This window comes from Oncorhynchus clarkii, chromosome 13 (assembly GCF_045791955.1).
Source record: "Oncorhynchus clarkii lewisi isolate Uvic-CL-2024 chromosome 13, UVic_Ocla_1.0, whole genome shotgun sequence".
In the NCBI taxonomy this organism is placed as follows: Eukaryota; Metazoa; Chordata; class Actinopteri; order Salmoniformes; family Salmonidae; genus Oncorhynchus; species Oncorhynchus clarkii.
This window is the reverse complement of record NC_092159.1, coordinates 36,849,817-36,877,614: the sequence shown is the minus strand read 5'-3', so window position 1 is coordinate 36,877,614 and position 27,798 is coordinate 36,849,817. Positions and strand designations below refer to the sequence as shown.

Sequence of the window (27,798 nt, the reverse complement as noted above, 5' to 3'; positions counted from 1 at the left end):
GACACCAGGGCTAGCCAGCATTTCAAGTTTTGAGATTCCGTTGTTCAATTTTCATCTTCACTTTTTAACATGTTCCAATTTTTTTTGCAAAATCTGTAGAACAGGCGTGACGGCTATAGGTCTCTCTTTCTTTCACCTCCCTCTCTTCCTTCCCTCTCTGGTGTATCTTTACTCTGTCTGTTCTCTTTTAACATCCCTGGGAAAACTCGAGCTGATCGGCTTTCTTTGTCAAAACTGCATCCCCCCCTCCCGTCTCACCTCTCTAATCACCTCTCTAATCTGTCTCTCTGAATTTGGTTTCTGCCGTAGGCATATCGAATTAGCTGAAGACCCTGAGACATTCCTCTCTCCATGCTCCTACTGTATGGATAAGAGCAGATAAGGGCTTTGATGGAGCACCTGCAAACTGTCAGTTGTTTTTCTTAAACTCTGCTACTGCAGTGCCACGCCTTTCATCTGCCGTTGTAACAGCTCCATGGGTGTAAGCTCCTGTCCCTATTGGTCGAAGTAAAGACATTGTTGCAAATGAATGCCTATCTAGGAGATTTGATTAGCCCATTGGCAGGTTACTCAAGTTGACTACACTAATTTGACTGGCTGTTTAACCTGATTGACAGGAATAATCAACCCATGAGAAGGTTCTAAAAGACCAAAACCAAAGTCAGTGTCTCCCAACGAAACGTGATTATTGTATCTATGAAATAAGGTACACCGATCATCCCAATTCCCTTCTACAGTTTTGTGCATTATGTTCTAAAATCGCATTCCAAGTCAACTACCTTTGCTGGAACAACACACAATTTAGCAGTCATTGGCACTGTCCTGGAGATCCCCCAAAAAAGAATGAAACGTTCCCCCAAAAAATATTTTACGTCATATTTCTTTCCAGGTAGCTAACCCATGTGCTGTTTCTTATGTTCAATACATTTACATGTACATTGCAAATATTATGTTTATTTGTATGTTTGTTGTCATATTTTTTTTGTCTTTGTTTTTTCAACCCCACCCAACCACTTTTAGAACGTTTTCCTTATCTGATATTGTATATGATATTTTTCTCTCTGTGTTTTTTTCCTCTTGTGGCCGTCTTTCATCGTTGTCGTCGTCGTCATTAAAAGCCCAGGTATCCGCCGATAGTGGACGCCAAGACAACTCCCAGAATAGTACAGCAGACGATGATCATGAGCTTCTTCTGCAAGGGGGGGGGGGGGGGGGGGCAAGGTGGTGATGGTGTTAGTGAGACACAGGGAGGCTTGTGATTGTATACATGCTACGGGACAGTTTTACGGTAAGGGACAATGCCATTTATCTATACAACACATTAGTGTGTACATTGTGTCCAAAGCTATCACGCCTGAGGAGGTTGGTCGCTTGGTAATCACTGAGGTACTATGTGAATGAGGGTGGAATGCCCAAGAGGAAATGCACTGTACATGAAGAGGTGGTGGATATTATTATTATAAGAGTGTGTGTGTGTGTGTACTATTTAATAATATAGTATGGGGGGGTGGTGGGCATTTTTGTGGTGTGATTGATTGTAGGAGGATGCTGTGCCTATTTTAGTATGTGTGCCTATGTTTGTTTATATGATGTCATACGTATAGTGTGTATATTAGAATGTATACATGTATGTATACATCCTCATGTAGGTCGAGGATGTGGGTTACAGCAAAGTAACAGTGATAAAACATGTGTATGCACAATACATGCGTTAGCCCTGCTCTACGGAGAGCCTGTGACTTACCTTGCGAGCCTGGCTCTGGTATTTGACAGCCTTCTTGGTGTCAGACACCGCCCGCTCCACAAAGTCCACGGAGTGCTCCACGTTGTACTCAATTCTGTCAATCATCTCTCCCTGTAAACAGCAAAAAGCACCGTCATCAAAATGCCAAGGGACTGAGGAGAATACCTTGTCCATTATCACTTAAAGTCAGCCTCAACCACATTGTAGGCATATGTTTCTGCCCCATGTTTGTGTAAGGCTCATGTGTGGTATTGTATTTCTGGTATTTTGAATCCAAACAAAGCTTCTAGCACAAATATATGCTGTTTCTATTCATTTTTATTCCAGTTATAAAGTACTGTAAGTGATATTGATGCAGCCACTTAGCATCTAAATGTTGTCTTCCATGCAAAGGATGGATTTTTTTATATTAACAAAAGTATTGATACATAAATGAGATGAGCATAGCTAAGTACCTATGTTTATTCATCACACACAATGAGGAAAAGCCCTCAAGAGAAAGAGAAGAATTGTCACTCAAAAGCTTTTTCTCCCCTATTGTACTTTGGATGAAATAATCCAACTCACAAACGGTTTATAGTGCATGAGCTAAACTTAGAAACCATATTTCCCTGTTACCCAGAAGCAATTTCCTAATTTAGGTCGTCCTGATGAGATTCATAGGCTCTTATTGGGATGTCAACGGTCATTTCTTCACAGTGAGAATCGAAATTGGCATCATAGTATTCTCATATTGTATCTCACATAATGTATAGAGATGTAATATTAATAAATGTTCTGTAAATATGAAAATATTTGATCATGTAACTTACTTAAGGTAAGTTTTGGGAATAAACTGTAGTATGTTAACGACACATGTAAGACAACAATTCTAGAATATCATCCAGTATTTAAGTGAGGTTTTTTCTCATGCATTTTTAAGGTGCAAGTATTTGCTATACCATTTCAACTTAAGTGCAACCACAATGTACAGCCAGAACCCTGAACGTACTGCAAGAACCCTTCATTAATTATGTCACGACTTCCACCGAAGGTGGTTCCTCTCCCTGTTCGGCGGCCGTTCCTCTCCCTGTTCGGCGGCTGTTCCTCTCCCTGTTCGGCGGCCGTTCCTCTCCCTGTTCGGCGGCTGTTCCTCTCCCTGTTCGGCGGCCGTTCCTCTCCCTGTTCGGCGGCTGTTCCTCTCCCTGTTCGGCGGCTGTTCCTCTCCCTGTTCGGTCGTCGCCGCCGGTCTACTAGCTGCCACTGATCCCTTTTCTTTTGGTTATGTCTGTTTTGTGTTTCACCTGGGTTCATTTTGGTTAATTACGGAGGGGAGGGGGGGGGGGGGGGGGGGTATTTAATCTCGCCATTTCCTTTGGGTTTTTGTGCGGATTGTTTTCGTTTGACTGTCAGTGAGTTTTGGGTTGCGTTTTCTTTAGTTCATTTTTAACAGGCGTTTTTTTCCCTTGGACTGTGTCTGAGTGGGGTTTTGTGGCTACTGTTGTAGTCCGGTGTCCTGTTATTTTGAACTTGTTTAAATAAACGCCCCTTTTCATTCAGAACTTGTTTCTCCTGCGCCTGACTCCACGCCCACGTCTCCTTGGGGATACCTGACAAATTAAGATAACTGAAACCTAGAAGCAGAGAGCCGGCTACACTGATGAAACCAGGATATAAAAAGGCTACAGTTGTAGCCTGAGCTTTTCTGAATGGCTACACAGCGTTGCTCATTGACGTGGAACTAGTTTAGGTAACCGTGTCTTTACTCACAGTCTCAATCTAAACATAGAACGATAACAGCATGCAACATTTGTCCTGTCTCAAAGCACAATCACTCAAATATGCCTGTTGAACCCACACGCCTGAGGCTAAATGTCATACGTTCATATGTTCAGCTCCAAATATCTGCCCTGTTCTCAGACAATTGTGTCAAAAACGAAATCACAGTTGGACCGATTTCATTATGGAAGACGTGAGGCACAGTTTGAAGATACATAGAATCTACAATGTTTTCATTTTAACATCACAAAAGGACTCTTGATGCCATTGGTGCAGAATTAAACCACACCCTTGATATTGGCATGAGTAGGCCCGATTGTAACCTATTTGATTGTAATCTGTGCTCAACACAAGGCTAATGGCATAAAACTGGGCTTTCATGAATTCATTCATCTTTTAAAAACATTTCAAATACAAACACAACTTTACCTGGCTCTCGACCAGCATGGCCATGTCCACAAACATGTCGTGCAGCTCACGGATGCTGTTCTCCAGCTTGATGATCTCGGTGTGTCGGGTCTCAATCTCATTCAGGGCCTGCTTGTCTATCTGAGAGTCCATCTTGATCTAAGGACCCAAAACAGAGGGTTGAGAAGGAGACCGAGGATGAGGATAGAAGAGGATTCGATGTGTTCCTTTATCACCTGTAATAATCAACATTCTTCTTCTGGTAAAATTCATATCAGGACATAGCGGTAGTTCATTGAACGCAAACATGACAGATGTAGCGAGTTAGCTATGACTAGCCACACAGGTCATTAGCATCTGTGGTCCCCATGCCTTCACTGTGGATATATGTCTGCCATGGGGAATGGCCTGGCTCAGGTGTTGTACTCACGTCATCGGTGAAAATGGCAAGCTTGCCACTCTCCAGCATATCCTCCAGCTCCTCGTTGGTGGTTGTTCTCCCAGCTGCCGAGCACACATAGGCACACGCACGCACGCACACACACACACACACACACACACACACACACACACACACACACACACACACACACACACACACACACACACACACACACACACACACACACACACACACACACACACACACACACACACACACACACGCGCGCGCAATGAAATATATTGGCAACAAATGATCATAATGCTTTGCCTGATGCACTTAAAGTTTAGTTATTTAAATCAATACATTCCCACTGTTTTAGTGCCAATTTGAGGCACAACACAGATTCTGGGTAGTAATTAAAAAAGACCATGTATCTCTAACCAGATGTCTAGAATAATCTAGATCAATTTAAAGCTCTAAGGTATCCTAAAAAATGACTCAAAATGAAATAATATGAAAGAAAACACAGCTTTTAAATGAAATGTGTGAGCTGAATTACAATCAAGCTATCACTGTACTATAAGGAAAGTCTTTTGTTTTTGCAAACTGCATGACTACACAACTTATCATTGGCTAATATGTGGTCATATGTGGCCATTCAACCCCCTTGTCTACTTAATATCGTCTTAATAAACTTAAAATGCATCTATACTGCTTAGTCTGTCGCCAGTCTTTGAAAAATACTGCGTCTGTGCATAATACTAGTTGATGTCCGGATCTCAGATGTCACTATGGCTGTGAGTTGTGTATGAAACGCTTGCCAGTGTCTGTATCTGTGTACTTCAGTATTATCTAATACTTCAGTATTAAAAGGATACTCACTGTCTGTGAATTACAGTCTGTCTCATATGAAGGTCAGTGGGGCTGCCTTGAAAATATCCTTACGTCTGCAAAACCCATTTTTGTGTCTGCGCTGTTGGGTATCAGTGTATATTTAGTAAGAACTCTGGCTATTTCTTGTGTAAGATACCTCCGTACCTCCTTGTGAGTGCATGGTATTAGTCTTGTTGATGTATTACCAATCACAAAATCAATCATCCAATCAATCAATTGGATTATATTTGTGCAGCCATTTTTGACAAAGTAATTGACAAAGAACGCTAAATGAAGTCTGGGTCTAACCCACCTTAAAAGAGAGAATCTAGGTTGGTAATGTCAATATACTGTAATGTCTGTGTACTGGATGGTTCTATGCTCTACGAACTGTACTGTACTTGAAAAGTATTGCCATACATAGATACTATATAGAGCAGGGTTCCCCAACTGGTGGCCCACGGACCGAATTTGGCCCGCGGGTGGAATCATTTTGGCCCCCCCAATTTTTTTTCATTTGGCCCCCCAATGATCCATGATATAGAGTATAGTATCAAATGTCAGTGGTGCATTAACTGTGCCCTATGATGGTGGTGGGCTACAGATACTCACTGATCTCCAGCTGTCTCTGGATACGGTCCTTGCAGCGGTCCCTGTATTTGGACTGCGTGGTGTTGTACTCGGTCATCACCTCTACAAACTTGCGTGACAGCGTCGAGTGCTAAAAGAACAGACACAGGGAGATCAGATGGGGGGGGGGGGGGGGGGGGGGTTAGGGAGTGGCCACTGGAGCAAAGAAAATTATAAATAAGGTCAATCAACACCATCTGATAATGTGATGATGCCTAATTGGCCATTTGCAGTGCACATCAATCATGGCCTTGATGAAAATGGCAGAAACGCCTTCATATGTATGCACACATGCACCTGAATTCAAATAGTGGCTGCTGCATTAGAGATTTTGCTGATGCTGCAAAGTCAATGACAGTGGCAGTTGAACGTTCCGTCCACCAGAGGGGATCATTGAGTATCACTGAGCCTTGTGCATTGAATTACTGCCGAAAATAATACAGGCAGGGGTCAAAGCAAGGATGGCTCAATTCTGTGTCCTGGAGGGAAGGCCTGATATTCAGCCAAGCTGTGTCTCCTGCTCGGCTTGCCTGAATAACCCACTAACAATGCAGGGCAAGAGAATAAGGGAGAGGTACACTCTTAGAAAAGTGCTATCTAGAAAAGTGCTATCTCGAACTTAAAACGGTTCTTTTGACAGTCCCCACAGGAGAACCCTCTGAAGAACCTTTTTTGGTTCCAGGTAGAACTCTTTTGGTTCCAGGTAGAATACTTTTAAGTTCCATGTAGTTCCCTTTACACAGATGGTTAGTTAAAAATAGTTCTAATGTTTGCTATCAACGACTCTGCATATTACCTGGTCATGGTGGGGACCAAAACAGAGGTTTTAAACTACTTGAGTAGTTTAAGTAAGAACCGCTGTCTTAAAATGATACTTTTTTACATTTCTTTTTTATTATCAACTCTTTGTACAACACATTTTTATATGTTAATTCATCTGCAGTGCAAATGAAGACTGCACACTGCATCAGCAGTAACTATCATTTCCTGGAACAAAAAAAGGTTCTACCTCAAACCAAAAAGGGTTATCTTAAGGGGACAGCCGAAAGAACCCTTTTGGAACCCGTTTTTTCTAAGTGTAGCTATGGTGAGGATGGAAGAGAGGCTGGAATTTGTGGCAGTGAGTCAGAGGATCAGGTGGTTGAGAGAGTCAAGATATTCAAATGACAGATGTCCTTTCTGGCCACCTCTGAAGAACATTGGTTCAGAGTGAGATTATCTGAATTTCAAATGAATGAACATTTGGGTGGTTTAAAAGAAAAGTGTCATTTTGAAAAAGGCACAATTCAGTGCACTGTTTAGGTGGGAATTATTATTTCAGTATTTGATAATAATTCAAATACTGAGCTATTATATGCTCAAAAATAGGGGGAATTGTATTATTTTATACTAATACAATTGCTCAGCGAAAGAGATGATTTTGTTCAACAAGTATTTTTTTTTGTGACTCGCGGCCTCATGGGTGAAATGTTATTCATATTTTTCATTAATTCATCATTCCTAAACATATATATTTTTTAAACCTGCTGAAAATCTACGTCAAATGGTTTTGTTATTTTTCAGTCTTCTGTGATGTACACTGAACAAAAATATAAACACAACATGTAAAGTGTTGGTCCCGTGTTTCATGAGCTGAAATAAAACGTCCCAGAAATGTTCCATATCCGCAAAAAGCCTTGTTTTTCTCAAATGTTACGCATAAATTAGTTTACACCCCTGTTAGTGAGCATTATAGCATTTGTCAAGATAATCCATCCACCTGACAAGTGTGGCATATCAAGAAGCTGATTAAACAGCATGATCATTACACATTACACAAGACAATAAAAGGCCACTCTAAAATGGGCAGTTTATTCACACAACACAATGCTATAGATATCTCAAGTTTTGAGGGAGCGTGCATTTGTCATGATACACTGCAGGAATATCCACCAGAGCTGTTCCTAGAGAATTCCATGTTCATTTCTCTACCACGTCGTTTTAGAGAATTTGGCAATATGTCTAACAGGCCTCAACTGCAGACCACGTGTAACCTCGCCAGCCCAGGACCTCCCCATTCGCGTCCTTCACAAGCGGGATCGTCTGAGGGGAGGGGCATGGGTGCTGAGGAGTATTTTTGTCTGTGATAAATCCCTTTTGAAGGAAAAAACTAATTCTGATTGGCTGGGCCTGGCTGACCATTGGGTGGGCTTGGCTCCCTCCCAGGCCTACCAATGGCTGCGCCCCTGCCCATTCATAGATTAGGGCCTAAATAATTTATTTAAATTGACTGATTTCCTTATATGAACTGTAACTCAGCAACTTTATTGAAATGGTTGCATGTTGTGTTTATATTTTTGATTAGTATATATACAGCTGAAGTCGGAAGTTTACATACACCTTAGCCAAATATAATTAAACTCAGTTTTTCACAATTCCTGACATTTCATCCTCATAAAAATGTAGGTACCCCACCGATTTATTTTAAGAATGTGAAATGTCAGAATAATAGTAGAGAGAATTATTTATTTCAGCTTTTATTTATTTCATCACATTCCCAGTGGGTCAGAAGTTTACATACAATCAATTAGTATTTGGTAGCATTGCCTTTAAATTGTTTAACTCGGGTCAAACATTTTGGGTAGGCTTCCACAAGCTTCCCACAATAAGTTGGGTGAATTTGGGCCCATTCCTCCTGACAGAGCTGGTGTAACTGAGTCAGGTTTGTAGGCCTCCTTGCTCGCGCACACTTCTTCTACAGAATTGAGATCAGGACTGTGTGATGACCACTCCAATACCTTGACTTTGTTGTCCTTAAGCCATTTTGCCACAACTTTGGAAGTATGCTTGGGGTCATTGTTCATTTGGAAGACCCATTTGCGACCAAGCTTTAACTTCCTGACTGGTGTCTTGAGATGTTGCTTCAATATATCCACATAATTTTCCACCCTCATGATGCCTTCTATTTTGTGAAGTGCACCAGTCCCTCCTGCAGAAACCACCCCCACAACATGATGCTGCCAACCCCGTGCTTCACGGTTGGGATGGTGTTCTTCAGCTTGCAAGCCTCCCCCTTTTTCCTCCAAACATAACGATGGTCATTATGGCCAAACAGTTCTATTTTTGTTTCATCAGACCAGAGGACATTTCTCCAATAAGTACGATCTTTGTCCCCATGTGCAGTTGCAAACCGTTGTCTGACTTTTTCATGGAGTTTTGGAGCAGTGGCTTCTTCCTTGCTGAGTGGCCTTTCTCAGGTTATGTCGATATAGGACTCGTTTTACTGTGGATATAGATACAGTTCTTTGTACCTGTTTCCTCCAGCATCTTCACAAGGTCATTTGCTGTTGTTCTGGGATTGAGTTGCACTTTTCGCACCAAAGTATGTTCATCTCTAGGAGACAGAACGCGTCTCTTTCCTGACCGGTCCCATGGTGTTTAAACTTGCGTACTATTGTTTGTACAGATGGGCATGGTACCTTCAGGCATTTGGAAATTGCTCCCAAGGATGAACCAGACTTGTGGAGGTCTACAATTTTTTTCTGAGGTCTTGGCTGATTTCTTTAGATTTTCCCATGATGTCAAGCAAAGAGGCACTGAGTTTGAAGGAAGGCGTTGAAATATATTCACAGGTACACCCCCAATTGACTCAAATTATGTCAATTAGCATATCAGAAGCTTCTAAAGCCATGACATAATTTTCTGGAATTTTCCAAGCTGTTTAAAGGCACAGTCAATTTAGTGTATGTAAACTTCTGACCCACTGGAATTGTGATACAGTGAATAATAAGTGAAGTAATCTGTCTGCATGTCACATTCTGACCTTTATTTCCTTTGTTTCGTCTTTATTTAGTATGGTCAGGGTGTTAGTTGGGGTGGGCAGTCTATGTTTGTTTTTCTATGTTTGGTTTCTGTTTCGGCCTAGTATGGTTCTCAATCAGAGGCAGGTGTCGTTAGTTGTCTCTGACTGAGAATCATACTTAGGAAGCCTGGGTTTCACTGTTGTTTTGTGGGTGTTTGTTTCCGTGTGTGTGTTTGTCGTCACACGGTACTGTTTCGATTTTTGTAGATTTCACGTTATCGTTTATTGTTTTTGTTCGAGTGTTCATTTGTCTTTATTAAAAACATTATGGACACTTACCATGCTGCATCTTGGTCCAATCCTTACTCCTCTTCTGACGAAGAGGAGATCTGCCGTTACAGAAACACCCACCAACAGAGGACCAAGCGGCGTGGTAAAGGACAGCAGCAGCAGCAGGAGAGGCAGCGATATTTTTGAGAAATGGACTTGGGAGGAGATTTTGGTCGGCAAAGGGGAATATCGCCGCCCCAAAGCAGAGCTGGAGGCAGCGAAAGCAGAGAGGCGGCATTATGAGGAGCTAGCACGGCAGAGCGGCTGGAAGACCAAGAGGCAGCCCCAAAAAATGTCTTGGGGGGGCACACGGGGAGTGTGGCGAAGCCAGGTAGGAGACCTGCACTAACTTCCTGTGCTTACCGGAGAGCGAGAGGGACCGGGCAGGCACTGTGTTATGCGGTGGAGCGCACAGTCTCCCCAGTGCGTGTGCATAGCCCGGTGCGGTACATTCTAGCTCCTCGTATCGGCCGGGCTAGAGGGGGCATCGAGCCAGGTGCCATGAAGCCGGCTTTACGCATCTGGTCTCCAGTGCGTCTCCTCAGGCCGGCGTACATGGCACCAGCCTTACGCATTGTGTCCCCGGTTCGCCAGCACAGCCCAGTGCGGGCTATTCCACCTCGCCGCACTGGCCTGGCTACCGGGAGCATTCAACCAGGTAAGGTTGGGCAGGCTCGGTGCGCAAGAGCTCCAGTGTGCCTGCACGGTCCGGTCTATCCAGTGCCACCTCCACGCACCAGCCCTCCAGTGGCAGTCCCCTGCACCAGGCTGTCTCTCTGTCTTCTGCCTACAGGTGTTCCCGCCTGTCCAGCGCTGCTAGAGCCTTCCTCCTCTCCAGCACTGCCAGAGTCTCCCGTCTGTCCTGAGCCGCCAGAGTCTCCCGTCTGTCGTGAGCCGCCAGAGCCTCCCGTCTGTCCTGAGCCGCCAGAGCCGCCAGTCAGCCAGGAGCCGCCAGAGCCGCCAGTCAGCCAGGAGCCGCCAGAGATGTCTGTCAGCCAGGACCTGCCAGAGCCATCAGCCAGCCAGGAGCCGCCAGAGCCGTCTGTCAGCCAGGACCTGCATGAGCCGTCAGCCAGCCTGGAGCCGCCAGCCAGCCAGGAGCTGCCAGAGCCGCCAGTCAGCCAGGAGCCGCCAGTCAGCCAGGAGCTGCCAGAGCCGTCAGCCAGCCAGGAGCTGCCAGAGCCGTCAGTCAGCCAGGCGATGCCAGAATCGCCCTTCACTCCGGAGCTGTCGGAGTCTCCCACCTGTCTGGCGCTGCCGGAATCTCCCGTCCATTTGGGACCCATGGCTAGGGTTGGCTAGGGTACTTGTGTCATGCACAAAGTAGACGTCCTAACGTACTTGTCAAAACTATAGTTTGTTGACAAGACATTTGTGGAGTAGTTGAAAAACGAGTTTTAATGATTCCAACCCAAGTGTATGTAAACTTCCGACTTCAACTGTATATAAAGTGTAATATTGGGGTGCAAACTCAAAATGTAATACATTTCAACTCTATATCTGACATGGTACAAGTGTCTTCATTTTTAAAGCCCATAACCATGTGTGTGTGAGGTGTATACTTTGGTTTCAAAGTATATTTGTTTTAACTACCAACAAACACTTTGTGCCACAATTTATAACGGTTGGTAATTGAGCAGACTGACAATCTTTCACAATTCTATTCAGAGAATGTGGTGGCGTCATAATTTCACTTCATATTCAAAGAACATACCTTTGGTTTTTGTGTTACTCTAAGGTTAACCAAGGCTTTTAAATGTGGTCCTAGGGGAAAGATAATTAGTCCTCATACAGACGTCATAACCTAATGAATCTTTATTTGAGAATGAAGCTTCATTCACTATCCCCGGTTAATTTGAGAACTGGCTACAACCCAAGCGGGAGGACCTACCCCAAGCCAGCAGAACATATATCCTAATCTTTAATTGTTCGTTTTTAAGCACATTTCTCACATGGCTTTTCTAAAACTCATGCTATATGCCAAGTTGTTTAATCTTAAAAGTACATTTGAATATATCTTTCATAGCTTCATTCTTCGGTGCTACATAATTACTTACTTCATCCTTGAAATGACATGATCAATCTAACACATTTTCTATCATGTCAAAAGACAAATGTATGTCAATGAGCTTTTACATTCAATGGTGCATGACGGTCCATGGTCATGAAGGCCTTGGGAATTCCCGCTTCATAGGGGTATCCCTTAAGTCTCCTACTATATAAAGATTTATACTCTACGCCTAATTGGTGGTATTCTGGGTAGGCATCAGACCACATGGTTACAATAACAATATAGCTTTAAATGTCAGACTTGTATTCAAATAGTATTTGTTTTCGTTTCTTTTTGAAAGCCAAGTCTGCAAAAGTGTAGTTGGCAGAAGGCTAAACTGGTGGTGAAGCCATGTATTCTCCGTCTTTATGATACACCAGCAGCTTTGTGTTTGATCAACACCTTTTGGGTACTTGGCATCTCCTCAGTGGATGTGCAGAAGATACGAGCGAGTGACTCACCTGTGTCTTACGAATTCGCAGGTCTGCAGATGATCTGTTCAGCCCCTCCTCCTGCTCAATGCTCTGCTCGATTGCTTGGGAAAGAGGCAAGAAACTGTGAGAAATAAACAATGGAACCACCAAACAAACAGAAAGGAGATTTCCCCCAATTTCCACTGAACTTCAGTCAGTAAACCTCTCCACCGGAGTCTGGTACTTTCTTTCTCTATTATCCGTTATTTTACCAGGTAATTTGGCTGAGAACACAATTCTCGTTTACAACAACAACCTGGGGAATAGTAGGGGGATGAAAGAGCCAATTGTAAACTGGGGATTATTAGGTGACCATGATGGTTTGAGGGCCAGATTGGGAATTTAGCCAGGACACCAGGGTTTATCACCCCTACTCTACGACAAGTGCCATGGGATCTTTAATGACCTCAGAGAGTCAGGAAACCCGTTTAACGTCCCATCTGAAAGACAGCACCCTACACAGGGCAGTGCCCAATCACTGCCCTGGGGAATTGGGATATTTTTTTAGACCAGAGGAAAGAGTGCCTCCTACTGGCACTCCAACACCACTCCAAGCAGCACCTGGTCTCCCATCCAGGGACTGACCAGGACCCAACCCTGCTTAGCATCAGAAGCAAGCCAGCAGTGGTATGCAGGGTGGTATGCTGCTGGTACTATAGCTAGCATGCTAATATGCTAACATTATGTCATCTTGGGTGGAGCAACGAGTACTGTATGTCATGTGCAATATGCTAATGCTACAATTACATATAGGCCCAGGCCTAATGATACAATCCTACTATTTTACAACAGATTTGTAAAAAAAAAGGGGCATTTTACTTAATGAGTCATCATACAGTACCAAACCCGATAGGGGAATTCAGACCCGAGTTATGCGCGTAAATGGAACCGAATCCCTTTTTATGCACCTTTCTCTCTAGGCGTTATCGTGACCTTGAACATAAGTATGAGGTAAAGTATGTGCCAGCCAGCTATTCGTTTGGGGTGGAGATCAAAGAACTGGAGGTGTGGCAGAGGTGTGTCTACCGGTACGCTGTATTCTGATCTTGACTTGATTCCACCACCTTTACGCGCAAAGACATCATTAATAAGGTCGAGCAAACTGTCTGTTCCAAGTGGAAAGATGTCTACTTTACAAATAGAAATAACACCAATCTCCATGCACTATCACTTAGAAATTTATAAGAGCTATTGATAAGACCTAGGTAAATTAATCATCCGTTTGGATTAGGGGATTATAAATATACAGTGCAACTGTATACAACTCAAACCTTGATCAAAATTCACAAGCAGGGTATTGAATTAAAGCTACACTCGTTGTGAACCTAGCCAACAAGTCAGATTTTTAAAATGCTTTTCGGCGAAAGCATGAGAAGCTATTATCTGATAGCATGCAACACCTCACAATGCCTGAATGCGACGTAAACAAAGACTCTGCTTATCCGACGCAGCACAAAACGCAGAAATAAAATATAAAACATTCATTACCTTTGACGAGCTTCTTTCTTGGCACTCCTATATGCCCCATAAACATCACTATTGGGTATTTTTTTCGTTTAAATCGGTCCATATATACCCAAAATAGCTTTCTATGGAAGCTGTGTCATTCAGAAAAAAACATCGTTTTTAAACGCTGCGTCATTTTTTAAAATTAAAAAAGTTGACGATAAACTTTCACAAAACACTTCGAAATCCTTTTGTAATCCAACTTTAGGTATTAGTAAACGTTTATAATCTATCAAAATGATTACAGGGCGATGTATATTCAATAGCTCCTCGTCTGCAAATCAATGGCTGCCAATGTCCACATTTACAGCATCCTGGTGGAGACTGGAAGAAACGGAAGCCAGATAGTTGGATTTTCCAACAAAAAATTCAATTGAAAATGACGACAATGGCGACATCGTGTGGAATTTGTATGAATTGCATGCAGGTCGATATTAAATCTTGTCCCTTTTTAACAACCCATGGAAGTGACTTATGGAAATTATTTTTAGCTTTCAGAGAGCAGTTTTTCTTGCGTTTTTCAATGAAACACACGATCTGTTATAGTCACAGCCGTGATTTAACCAGTTTTAGAAACTTCAGAGTGTTTTCTATCCACACATTCTAATCATATGCATATACTATATTCCTGGCATGAGCAGCAGGACGCTGAAAAGTTGCGCGATTTTTAACAGAATGTTCGAAAAAGGAGGGGGTAGAAGTAAGAGGTCACACCCCTTGAAGTATTCCACATTTTGTTGTGTTACAAGCTTGAATTCACACAATGTACCCGTAATGAAGTGAAAACATGAAGTGAAATCATGTTTTTAGACATTTTTGCTCATTTATTTAAAATTAAATAATGAAATATCTAATTTACATACAGTAAGTATTCACACTGCTGAGTCAATACTTTGTAGAACCACCTTTGGGTAAGTCTCTAAGAGCTTTCCACAGCTGGATTGTGCAATGTAAGCACCTTATTCTTTTCAAAATTATTCAAGCTCTCTCAAATTGGTTGTTGATCATTGCTATACAACCATTTTCAAGTCTTGCCACAGATTTTCAAGCCGATTTAAGTCAAAACTGTAACTAGGCAACTGAAGAACATTCAATGTCGCCCTTGAAGAAAAAATATGTGGAAAATCACATGATTTCACAGGAAATTTCATGTGTGAAATCATATGAAAACCTGTGTTCATGGAACACTTCACCTGTGATCACATTTTCACGAGTATCACAGGCTGCTTTACATGTTGTCACGTTATCACATTAACTTCCCACAAGATCATGGAAATGTGTTTTTGTAGCACTTCACGTATGTTCACGTGAAATGTACATGGTTTTTCCGTTAGAGCCTCTTGGTAAGCAACTCCAGTGTGGATTTGGCCTTATGTTTAGGTTATTATCCTGCTGAAAGGTGCATTTATCTCACAGTGGTGTTGGAAAGGAGACTTAATTAGGTTTCTTCAATGATTTTGCATGTGCTTAGCTCTATTCTGTTTCTTTTTATCCTAAAAAAAATCCCTTGTCCTTGCAGATGACAAGCATACCCATAACGTGACGCAGCCACCGCCATTCTTGAAAATATGAAGTGTGGTACTGTACTCAGATTTGCCCTAAACATAATACTTTGTATTCAGGACAAAAAGTACATTTCTTTGCCACATTTTTTGCAGGATTACTTTAGTACCTTATTGCAAACAGGATGCATGTTTTGGAATATTTTTGTTCTGTACAGGCTTCCTTCTTTTCACTCTGTCATTTATGTTAGTTTTGTGGAGTAACTACAATGTTGTTGAGCCATCATCAGTTCTCTCCTATCACAGCAATTAAACTCTGTAACTGTTTTCAAATCACCATTGGCTTCAAGGTGAAATCCGTGAGCGGTATCCTCCCTCTCTGGCAACTGAGTTAGGAAGGGTGCCTTTATCTTTGTAGTGAGTGGGTATATTAAAATAAGAATTTGTTCTTAACTGACTTGCCTAGTTAAATAAAGGTAAAACATATATATATATATATATATTGAAACACCATCCAAAGTGTAAAAATTTATAACTGCACATTTGCATTTGTGAATCATCTATGTAGGCTTTATAAGGGCTTCATTAAGCTTCATAAGATTGTCAATGTAACTGCGCAACCCCTCCTCACAATATCTCCCTCCTCTCAAACTCTTTTGGGCTCCCGAGTGGCGCAGCGGTTTAAGGCACTGCATCTCAGTGCTAGAGGCGTCACTACAGACCCTGGTTTGATCCTGGGCTGTATCATAGGGTGGTGCACAATTGGCCCAGCATCGTTTGGGGTTAGGGGGAGGGTTTGGCCGGGGTAGGCCGTCATTGTAAAATAAGAATTTGTTCTTAACTGACTTGCCTAGTTAAATAAAGGTGAAACAAATTAAAATAAATATTCCAGATGAATTGTCTTCCCATATTGCGCATACTCTTCCTGTAATTTTTCTTTATGACTACTGTGCGCCCTGGTGAAAGACACAGTGCTCCGCTGGTGTCTCAATAAGCTAGGCCCACTTTGGACCCACCTTAGATCAAAAGCAAAGGAGATTTCCATATTGCTGATTGGATGTTTTGTTGCTGCTGCATGGTGCCCAATGTCCCATCACCGTTCATTACCTTTGATAGAGGAAGCCCTCTCTCGGCAGCAAAGTCTTTTATAATGCAATTTAGAAGAAACAACCAGATGAGTGGGAGTCGTCTAGATTATTGGACTAAAATAAAGAACGAAGCTAGAGGAATGTGACTCAGCGCCATCGAGTGAGTGGTTTCCTATCTGGCTTCAGAGGGAGCTTATACTTCAAAGGAGATTAGTCTAAAACTCCTACTGGTATTTGAATTCACGCCCCAAAATCAGACCTCTTGTGCACGTTTGTATAGTATCTTAGTGGTGGTCTATCAGCAGCGAGTGTGTTGGACACTGAGATGTTTGAGATGTTTGAGATGTTTGCCTCGTGGTGCTTCAGGTATTTTGATATCAACTACATATAATAAGTATGATTTGTTTTAGTTTGTGTCTGAAATGATCGATTTTATGTTATGTATTCTTGACCTATCTGCGGTCTTGTATCTTGTGTAGTGCACCTGTGGTAATGTGGATAATGCAGGGAATCTATAGCGTATTTACCCACAGCATCTGCGAGGTCATACAATATCTATGCATGATGGTTTCCCTATCGTTGCATAACTTCCTGATCAATCTAGAGAATCTACCGTACAGTTGAAGTCGGTAGTTTACATACACTTAGGTTGGAGTCATTAAAACTAGTTCATCAACCACTCCACAAATTTCTTGTTATTAACAAACTATTGTTTTTTTTTAGCAAGTCAATGTACTTTGTGCATGACACAAGTAATTTTTCCAACAATTGTTGACAGACAGATTATTTAGCTTATAATTCACTGTATCACAATTCCAGTGGGTCAAAAGTTTACATACACTAAGTTGACTGTGCCTTTAAACAGCTTGGAAAATTCCAGAAAATGATATCCTGGCTTTAGAAGCTTCTGATAGGCTAATTGACATCATTTGAGTCAATTGGAGGTGTACCTGTGGATGTATTTCAAGGTCTACCTTCAAACGCAGTGCCTCTTTGCTTTACATCATGGGAAAATCAAAAGAAATCAGCCAAGACTTCAGAAAAACAATTGTAGACCTCCACAAGTCTGGTTCATCCTTGGCAGCAATTTCCAAACGTCTGAAGGTACCATGTTCATCTGTTAAAACAATAGTACGCAAGTATAAATAACATGGGACCACGCAGCCATCATACCGCTCAGGAAGGAGACGCGTTCGTTCTGTCTCCTAGAGATGAACATACTTTGGTGCGAAAAGTGCAAATCAAACCCAGAACAACAGCAAAGGACCTTGTGAAGATGCTGGAGGAAACAGGTACAAAAGCATCTATATCCACAGTAAAAATGAGTCCAATATCGACATAACCTGAAAGGCCACTCAGAAAGGAAGAAGCCATTACTCCAAATCCGGCATAAAAAAGCCAGACTACGGTTTGCAACTGCACATGGGGACAAAGATCGTACTTTTGTAGAAATGTCCTCTGGTATGATGAAACAAAAAATAGAACTGTTTGGCCATAATGACCATCGTTATGTTTGGAGGAAAAGGGGGAGGCTTGCTAGCTGAAGAACACCATCCAAACCGTGAAGCACGGGGGTGGCAGCATCATGTTGTGTGGGTGCTTTGCTGCAGGAGGGACTCGTGCACTTCACAAAATAGATGGTATCATGAGGATGGAAAATTATGTGGATATATTGAAGCAACATCTCAAGACATCAGTCAGAAAGTTAAAGCTTGGTAGTAAATGGGTCTTCCAAATGGACAATGACCCCAAGCATGCTTTCAAAGTTGTGGCAAAGTGGCTTATTAAGGACAACAAAGTCAAGGTATTGGAGTGGCCATCACAAAGCCCTGACTCCGTTACACCAGCTCTGTCAAGAGGAATGGGACAAAATTCACCCAACTTATTGTGGGAAGCTTGTGGAAGCCTACCCGAAATGTTTGACCCGAGTTAAACAATTTAAAGGCAATGCTACCAAATACTAATTGAGTGTACTTCTGACCCACTGGGAATGTGATGAAATAAATAAAAGCTGAAATAAATAATTCTCTCTACTATTATTCTGACATTTCACATTCTTAAAATAAAGTGGTAATCCTAACTGAATTTTTACTATGATTAATTGTCAGGAATTGTGAAAAACTGAGTTTAAATGTATTTGGCTGAGGTGTATGTAAACTTCTGACTTCAACTGTATCTATAGTGGTGGATCTATGGTTGGTCGGCTACCTACCTACAGTATAGCAGCGCTCCCCAGGGAGGCACTTCCTCTGGCTTGCTGCCTACTGCCTTTTCATTTTTCACTGTGTCATGACTCAGCTGATTTGCATAATAATGCCAAGGGGGTCTCCTTCATGTGGTCTTAAACAAGGGGTTTACCTGTCTTTCAGTAAATATCAACACTCTACATGGCTGGTTGAAAGGTCATTGATCATTGTTGTTCTGTTGGTTAAACACTTTGTCTGACTGGATGAGACAGGAGCTGCTTCTCTCTCCTGGACTGCAAAGCTACCGCATGACATACTGTACAAGGAAGCAGAGTAGTAGCATAACGTAGCATAGTGTAGCGGTCGCCTGTAAACCTGAGGCGATCTTTCACACGAGGTCTGATGGAAAATGTTGCATTTTTGGAGCACAGTGTATAATGCACTTGGCATTCAACTCATCTGAATGTGATTACCTTTTCTGTACTGATGCTGCTGGTTTAATGCACTATTCAGTGTATTTGGAGGCTGAAGAGGTAGCTTCTTAGTTTACAAACTAGACTGGTGAGCAACTGTAAATGGTAGTTCTTCCATTGTAAAATTATAATTTTCAATAAAATGCTATTGAATCATATGAGGCACAAGAGAGTATTCCTAAGAAGAACGCAAAGCCTAAAATATAAATTGCTACACCATCAAGTCCTATTACAGTTTTTAAAGGGCATTTTTCAATTCTCACTTTATTAGTTATTAGGAAATGGCGAGCAAAGCAACATATTGCACCTAGATCCAGGCGTCAACTGATATGCGACCTGGCATGCTGCCAGTCTGAGGGCAGAGGCTGGAGGCAGAAGGCGTTTGGATGACAATAGTGATGTCAGCTCCATTGCGGCTTTGTTTTTTACAATATGCCCCTTGGGGGGATCACCAGAGACAACCTATTTTCTACAGCAAAACCCCCAGAAGTATATTCTCTGTTCTCCACTGTACACGTAACTAGGCAGCTGACGAGCTGATTTAAATGCCAAATGATTTATATATATTCATGTGTTCACAGTGGGTAGGGTTGAAATGTATAGTAATGCTACTGTAAAAAAAAAAAAAATATCATTTGAGAGTCAACTGACAAATTCTGCAGTTTTTTCTGTATAACGTCGAATCAAAGAGCACCCAAGATTTTTGAATGCTCTCTGTTTTGATCTTTACGTCCTACTCAATTATATTATAAATCTACCCCGCGAGAGAGAGACGATTGTATTAACAAACGACATCACAGATACGTTTCAAACACGTACTTGCAAGACTGCAGTGTGATCCGTGTATTCAACGCGTGCAAATATTTGTCCGTATGTTCGAGATACGGACGGACAATTATAACATGTCTGCATCGTGCATTTGCATATGCGAGTGTGAATGGGATGTGTGTTGGGGCGAATGGTCGGATGGAACTCCCCGATAGATGGTTTCACTGCTCGACCGTCACACATTCATGCAGCAATGCCCTTGAACCATCATGGCTTGAATTGTTCCCTGTCAATCCAGTTAACATTAGCCCGCCTAAGCTTTGCTCTTAGCTATAATTCTCCCCTCATTAAAAATACAATTGTTGTAGATGATACTCTGACCCCAGTTGACTCTTGTCCTTAACAAAAGTCCCTGAGACGCTCATTTGACGTTATTGCAAGGGGCCACTAGATGTAGCAAACATCGTCATTTTTGTTCATCGTAACCATTTTGTTTTAGGATGTTGGGCCTGAAATCATGGGGACTCCATTGAGGACAAACACTCTCGGATTTAAGGGTCTGATAAAGACTAAACATTGTCTTGTGTTTTTATTTGCGCTATAGTAGTCTGCTGTGTTGCCTTTACATAAATGACTTCATTGGCTTTTTCTGACCATTAGTGTTCTAGTCAGGTAATCTAATGAAGCAAGTGTTCTGGCTCTGAGCAAGTGTTTAAGTAGCGGGTTCAGTATGAAAATGGAAAGGATAAATAGGGTAGGTTTGACATCATTTCCTTCGTAGCCAAGAGGTTCTAATCTTGTGTTCAACATCTAGCGTGGACAACTTAACGCCGTGCAGCGTTGGTTGACATGGTGTTTTCCAGTGTTTCACACAACATTTTCCATTTTCATTTTATATTACCTTTTAATTTTGAGCGAACTTTATTGGCTGTCTTCTTGATGTCAGCTGTGAGGTCCTCCAACTCCTGCTTGGTCTCTGAGATACAGAAAGAGAGACAAAATTATGCCATGCTCAACATTGTGTTCCCTATTATACCATTATGGCAACAATATTCAGTTATCACAATTCCCAACCTGTGTCAATCACAATACCACTGGTAAAACAACTTAGGTTGTCAGTAGATGAATGTATTGTATGCGAGTGATATTGCAAATGTTCTCATGTATGTATAACAGTGTGCAAACATACTAGTGGGTGAATGAAAAGTGGTATTGTATGTGAAAATCAGTTTTATTCATCAGTTTATTATCTAGACAAAGAATATGGGATTGTGTAGGTTGGAGTGGATGAGTGTGTGTGACAGTGTTTAAGCCTGTGTGTGTGTGTGTGTGTGTGTGTGTTTGTGGGACTCAGCTGCAGTGTTTGGGCTGATTTATTACCGCTGCAGTGCCATTCATTCAGTCACTGGAAACCAGCTCAGCCCTTTCTGTCTCCCTCCCTCCCTCCCTCCCTCCCTCCCTCCCTCCCTCCCTCCCTCCCTCCTCCCTCCCTCCCTCCCTCCCTCCCACATACTTCACTTCCAACCTCATCCTCTCCTTCCTTCGCACCTGTAATTCCCTCAATCCCTCCCTTCTCTCTCGCCCACCTCCGCAAACACCCCAACACTCTCATCTAGTCTAGTGCAAAAGTCTGTTTTTCCAGAGCACTCCACTAACAAGAGGACCATCTCCTAACACATCATTAACTGGTAATAGAAACTCATATGCATAATTTGTTTATCTACAACAAATGTATAACGTCTACCCATGATTATAGATAACTAATGAGTTAATTGCCGGCATGTTTCTCTCGTGTTGTAATTTGGCTGTCGGCTCATTAAGATAGTTTGTGCTTTACCTCAGATAAGAGTTTTCACAAGAGTGCAGCACCTACATCCGCCGGTTCATCTTAAAACATGTGCCTCGTACTTCAAGAATCATCAAGAAACATATCTAATTCTGACGCTAGGAAGTACCTAGAACCTAAAAGAATCTAGAACCTAAAAGGATTCTTCGGCTGTCCCCATAGAATAACCCTTTTTGGTTCCAGATAGAACCGTTTTGGTTCCATGTAGAGGGCTCTACATTGAACCCAAAAGGGTTCTACTTGTAACCAAAAAGGGTTCTCCTATGAGGAGAGCTGAAGAACCATTTTGAAATGCTTTTTTTTTTATAAGAGTGTAGTTTAGCACTATTGAGATCCGGAAAGGTTTAAAATAAATCATTCAACACACTAAAATAATATCATTTAAAATCAAATTTTGTGGTAGAAAAGGATATTCATCATACACAACAGTAAGCTACTACAATGATACAGTATTCTACAACTGCTCTACGGCGTTATTATATGCATTGAAATGTAGGGACTGTTCTGTCCATCACAAGTAAGTCAATGATATATTTACAGGAACATTAGGATAACCAGTCATTTGCATACAGACAACACAGATAGGTCAATTACCTTTCAAAGTACTGTATCAGCAAGGAAAGCCATTGTAGATTTGTGATATTTGTTTGGGGTATATTTAGAGTCAATTAGTGCAAATGAACCTGTAATCACTGGGCACATTTTAGGTGCTATCAACAAACCAATCAGATGCTAACAAGCTCCTGTCTGCTACTTAATAGGTTAACACTGGATGCCTTGATTGTTGGGTTGCGTTGTGTTTTCAATACTGTGCTGTTTTTTCTGAGATTATGTCTAAATGTTAGTGTATTTAAGGTGTCCGGTAGCTACTCCACGCCTCTGCATTTGACCTGTCTATTGATTCTCCCAAAGCAAAAAGGGTCCTATGTCACTGAACTGGCAACTCATATTTGCACACAACGACACCTCTTTGTGGGTCAATACTGTTGTCTGGGACTAGCATCCGTGATCTATATTTCAAGACACAAGAGCTGGCTACAACACAAAGCCATTTCAGTTGAAAGATTTCGCTTTTGGCCTCTAAGAAAAAAAAACTAACCCTTACCTATAAGGCCTTTACTTTTAAGACCATTTCCTGAAAGGCCCTTTCCTATAAGGCCTTTACCGATAAGGCATTTTATATGTGTAAGTGTAAATGCATAAATACTACAACTAAATAGCTTACTAAATAAGTTGGCTGCCGTGGCTGCCGTGTATTGTATTGCCTTCTGTTGACAGGTCCTCCCTGTCCTTGTGTTCACCCTGTGTGTGACGTGATAAGTGAATTCTGTGCTAACTGAAATGGAGTGATTCCTCAGGATTTCACTATACATTATGGAGATGCCCTTCGGCCATGATTGGAGAGAGGCATGAGATTTAAACATGTTCCGTTGCTAAGTCCAAGAATGATTGTTCCTTGTACGATTCACAATTCATTTGAAAATAGCAAAGTGTGACAGGGCAATCTGAATAACTACAGGCTACAGCGTTGAGTTTCCAAGTGATGATAACTGAAGATGATTTTTCAACACAGATTTCTTCAGTAAACAACTACACTTCCCAGCATGCACTATTCAAGGAAGTACACTGGAATGCATTTTGTATCATCCACTGACTTCCAAACATGATTTGGAATGGCTTGACGACCAAACGATTTGGATTGGCTTGACATAGGGAGAGGCCAAATTTAAGCTTTTGGTTCATTTTGAGGACATAAATGTAAGATTAAGCTAGCATGAATATCATAAAAAACAACAGAAACAGAAATATGCTGGCAATTCTGTAGGGACAACGTACATTACTGTCTGAGCTGGAAAATGTAATATAATCAATAATAACAGTGAATCTAAAGATATTATGTTTATGTGAATATATGTAAGCAATGATCTTCCTACTTAGACGCTTTAGTAACAAAGAAATGTTCCAAATGACCAGATTCCCCAAATGTATCACATAAAGAAATCAGACAACCTACACACACATAGCATAGCAACCACATACTTACTAGTTAAACCACCTGGGTGGATAACTAGTAACCAGTTAGCTCACTCACAAAAACTGAACTCCAACAACAAGTCCCCTGGAGCAAGTCCTTCATGAAGCATGCATCACAAGAAAAAAAAGGAGGGGAAATGGGGGGGGGGAAAGGAAGAAAAGACAGACAGCCAGAAAAAGACAGAAACAGTCCAACAACATTACATAAGATAAAACATGCACGTGTAGAAATTGAAATCCAATATTGAAATCATAAGGCAATTTTTTTTAATTTTTATGCAAAAACACATTGAGGACCTACAATAAAAGTGATGTGAACGTGTGAGAAAAGGAAGTGAAATCTGAAGGATTCCGTGAGGGCGGTACAGTAGGTATTGTGCCACTGCCTGCCCTGAGACTCTGGGTTAACCCAGACTAGAGGTTGTCTGACAAGGCCTAAACATTAGCAACGAAACATTCATTCACTCCAGTTGAGTCACTAGCAGCCTGGGTCACTGTGAACTCTAAAGAACATACTACACTCATCTCCTAACAACCGCACGGCCCTACAGCATCACGGCAACAATGAAGGGGCCGTTTACTGAAACGTCTTTCACTGTACGTTCTTGGCTGACTGATTGTGGCATCTTTTGGGCCCTATTGAGGTTTTGACAAAATGCCAGACAGTCATAAGGGCCTAAAAGCAGTGGTTGAAGGTTAACAGGATTGGATTTCAATCAAATTATTGGTGAAAATACCATAGTATTTAAATATTTACACACATCTTCATGTCTGTTTTATACCATACTCATAAGTGTTATCCATGATAATACTTTAGTGCCCTTCTTTTTTTTTGAAGCCTGCCTCCAAACAACTTCATTTCATGTTAGGGCAAATGTATGTGTTGTCTTCATTGGCCGTAAGATTAAAATGTGTTATAATAATGATAATATTGTCACAATAAACACACACAAAAAAAAATGTTTCATTGAGTATTCAGTGAGTGTGGTGGTGAACCCTCGTCAACCAGTGGGTGGAGTCCCACCCTTGCAAATTCATTTGAGTCGTGTGTGTTGGCCGGGTGTGCGTGCGTGGGCCGGGTGTGACTCAGTAAGAGATGAGTGGGTGGGGTCACATTCACTGAGTGCGTGGGTGGAGTATCTCCCACAGGTATATAGCCAGGGTCACACACACACTTAAACCAATCTGTCTCCGCTATCCTCAGGCCCTTACTTACTCCCCCTCACAGGGACCTGAAAGGATTTGACACCAATACTAAACTGGAAAGCAATATTGAATTTTCTGGCATATTACGTCTACCTATCCAGTCCTGTCAGTGCAGTCCATGAGGACTGAGGGAAAGCCGTATGGAACTGGTATGGAATTGGGTCCCGTCTTAAAAGTATCCATTCCAAACTCATGGATGTGGCTCGTGGCCACCGAGACTTACTTTCGTCAGGGTTGGGCGCTGCCAGGATGGCGCTATGCTGCTTCTTGACCTGCTCCACATCTTCTGACAGCTTATCTATACAGACTCGGATCTCTTCCACCTGCACAGGGAGGGAGAAGGAGGGGGCAGAGGCAACATACACGAGGGCTTAATTCCTATACTCTATAAATGAGTGTACTGTCAAATGGCCGTGGTCTAAGGGGCTTTTTCGTTCTAGTAATTCTATTTCTATGGAATTGACCAACCACAGCCACCCATGGAGAGGATGTGTGTATGGTGTGGGAGAGCTGAGGCCTCTGAACCTCATCATGGACCGGATTGCCTCACACACTCAATCATCGACTGACATGACGACTCAATGGAAGCACTTTTCTGATGGGTGGGAGAGCAGGGCCATCTCCATCTGCTGGTTTAGGGTTGGGAGGCTTGATTCTTAGCCATCGTCGGGGGAATTTAGGAATGTTATTTAGTCTAAATGGTTTTCATACTGAGACATCACAGCGAAACCTGTTAACATACATACATACACCGGCAATAACATCTGCTAAACACGTACATGTGACAAATCAAATTTGATTTGATTTGTAATACCTTATTACAGTATTAGCTATGTATCGTCACGTGTTGGGGATCAATATCTCTATCTAACATTTGTATGATACAAGACGGCCGCTGTTTCAATGGTGGGTGTTCAAACTTCTCCAAACCCCACAGAATGTGCAGAGGCGCCTGCAGATAATACATTTCCAAGAACTTCTGACTATCCCCTGGAATCCTGTGCAAAGTCAGCCTCAGCAGCCTAACCACACATTCTGCATTCATTCCACCTCTCCATCTGAATGGGTTATGTAATCCAATTCCCAATACAGATGTGTCAAAGGCAGATACAGACGTGTCAAAGTCCCCCTATTCTTGGCACTGTTTGTGGAAATGCAGATACTTTTGCAATGACTGTATGGATATGAGCATCTATGTGCTCTGCATTCCTATTCATTCTCTTCTCCATTATTAATAGCTCTTCCTATTGTTCTTTCTATGGGACAGAGAGTTCAACGACAATGGCTTGTGAGCTACTTCCGCAACGAAGCTAAGGCATACCGAATAAACTCATGCTTTATAGTGAATCATTGTTTAGCCCAGATTGAGCCAATTCCCCTTCCCCTATAGTGTTCACTTAATAGTTTTAGAGGAAAGCTTTGTAAAGCAGACAGATTCGTTTTCATTAGGACAGAGGAGTTGAGCCACGGCCCATAAGGTAGTGAGGAGCACAGCTAAGCCAGGCTCAATGACTGCACCCTGCCTGCAGCAGCAGCAGAGCTCTTCAAAGGCAGGTGTCCTCAATCCCAGCTAGCCCCTCGGGGCCCCACTAACAGTGTCTACCTGGTCTTCCAGGCTTGATAAGATGCCTATCAAAAGACAAGGACCAGAGTTGGGGATTTTGTTTGCGATTCATGGTGCTGTATTGCAGATAACTGGGTATCTGTTCAAGGTTTTTGCTTTAAAAGCCTTTCCAAAGAGAGAAAACAATTCCTCTGTGTAAAAAATGGAGCGGTCTTACACAAAAAATGAACTACTGGAAATGTTAAGCCACAGATTGTCTGTACTCCCAGAAATGCTGGGACATTCTGTAGCCATATTGTCAAACATCCAGGGTGTTAATGTCTTCGTTAAGACTTAACACTCAGCGATAAAGAGTTCTGGCAGCATCTCCCAAGTATAAAATATACCTCCACTGATAGAGTTGATGGATTGACTGCAGTCTTATTATGGTAGGAAGAAGAGAAAGGTCACTCAATTTTGGCATATTAGGCAAAATAAATCACAAGAAACCCAGGGGGAGGGACTTAAAAGCTGTTGCATCCTCCACACGTTGGTCTTTTAGTAGCTTTCCCCCACCATTGGATCGTCAGTTAGTATGCAAATCATTCCGATTTCTTGTGTTTGAACACACCAATCATAATGTTGCTCTATTTGCATATCCGGCCCCTTCTCTTTTTCCTCTCATGGCATGTTCCTTGTTGCATAGGATGAATGTGGAAAGAAATTATGCTTAAGCACTTTCAATTTTGAAAGATAAAGCTGAAGGGAACATGACCTGGAGGTAATGTCGCCAGTAGGCCTATTTTCTTTTCGTGTGTTTACATTATGTGGCCTGATGGCCCCCATTATAATATGGCATTAATAACACTGCACTTGGAAACACTAGTAAATGGGTAACACGTAAAACAGTAACACCTTAACTTTAGAGATATGGCACTTATAAGGCATTTACTACCAGTTAATTGCCAATTATGACCTCATGGCATTATGCATAGACCTTAATTAGTCAATTTGCACCCTTTTATTAAATATGACCTGCAGACGTGTGGATACAAGAAACTACCAGGTTAAGTTTGTAATAATGGTCATTAGGATATTTCGCATGCCAAAAATGGCATGTATTACAGTTGTTTTGTTGCACTGACCTGTTCGAAGAACTCATCCATGAAGTGATCACGATCAACCTGGACAACTTCTTCATCATCATCGCTATC

At 41.9% G+C, this 27,798-nt stretch overlaps 1 protein-coding gene across 1 annotated transcript; it reads right to left on the bottom strand.

The window, feature by feature from the left end:
* Nucleotides 1–1,066: 1,066 nt before the first annotated feature.
* LOC139364611 (syntaxin-1B-like) lies at nucleotides 1,067–27,798 on the bottom strand. The gene is made up of 9 exons (XM_071101496.1): nucleotides 27,730–27,798; nucleotides 25,265–25,364; nucleotides 20,857–20,931; nucleotides 12,421–12,494; nucleotides 5,781–5,889; nucleotides 4,341–4,414; nucleotides 3,932–4,069; nucleotides 1,745–1,855; nucleotides 1,067–1,192 (listed from the first exon to the last, which is right to left on the bottom strand). Exons 1-9 carry the CDS (start codon nucleotides 27,748–27,750, stop codon nucleotides 1,112–1,114), a joined length of 783 nt encoding a protein of 260 aa, XP_070957597.1. The 5' UTR covers nucleotides 27,751–27,798; the 3' UTR covers nucleotides 1,067–1,111.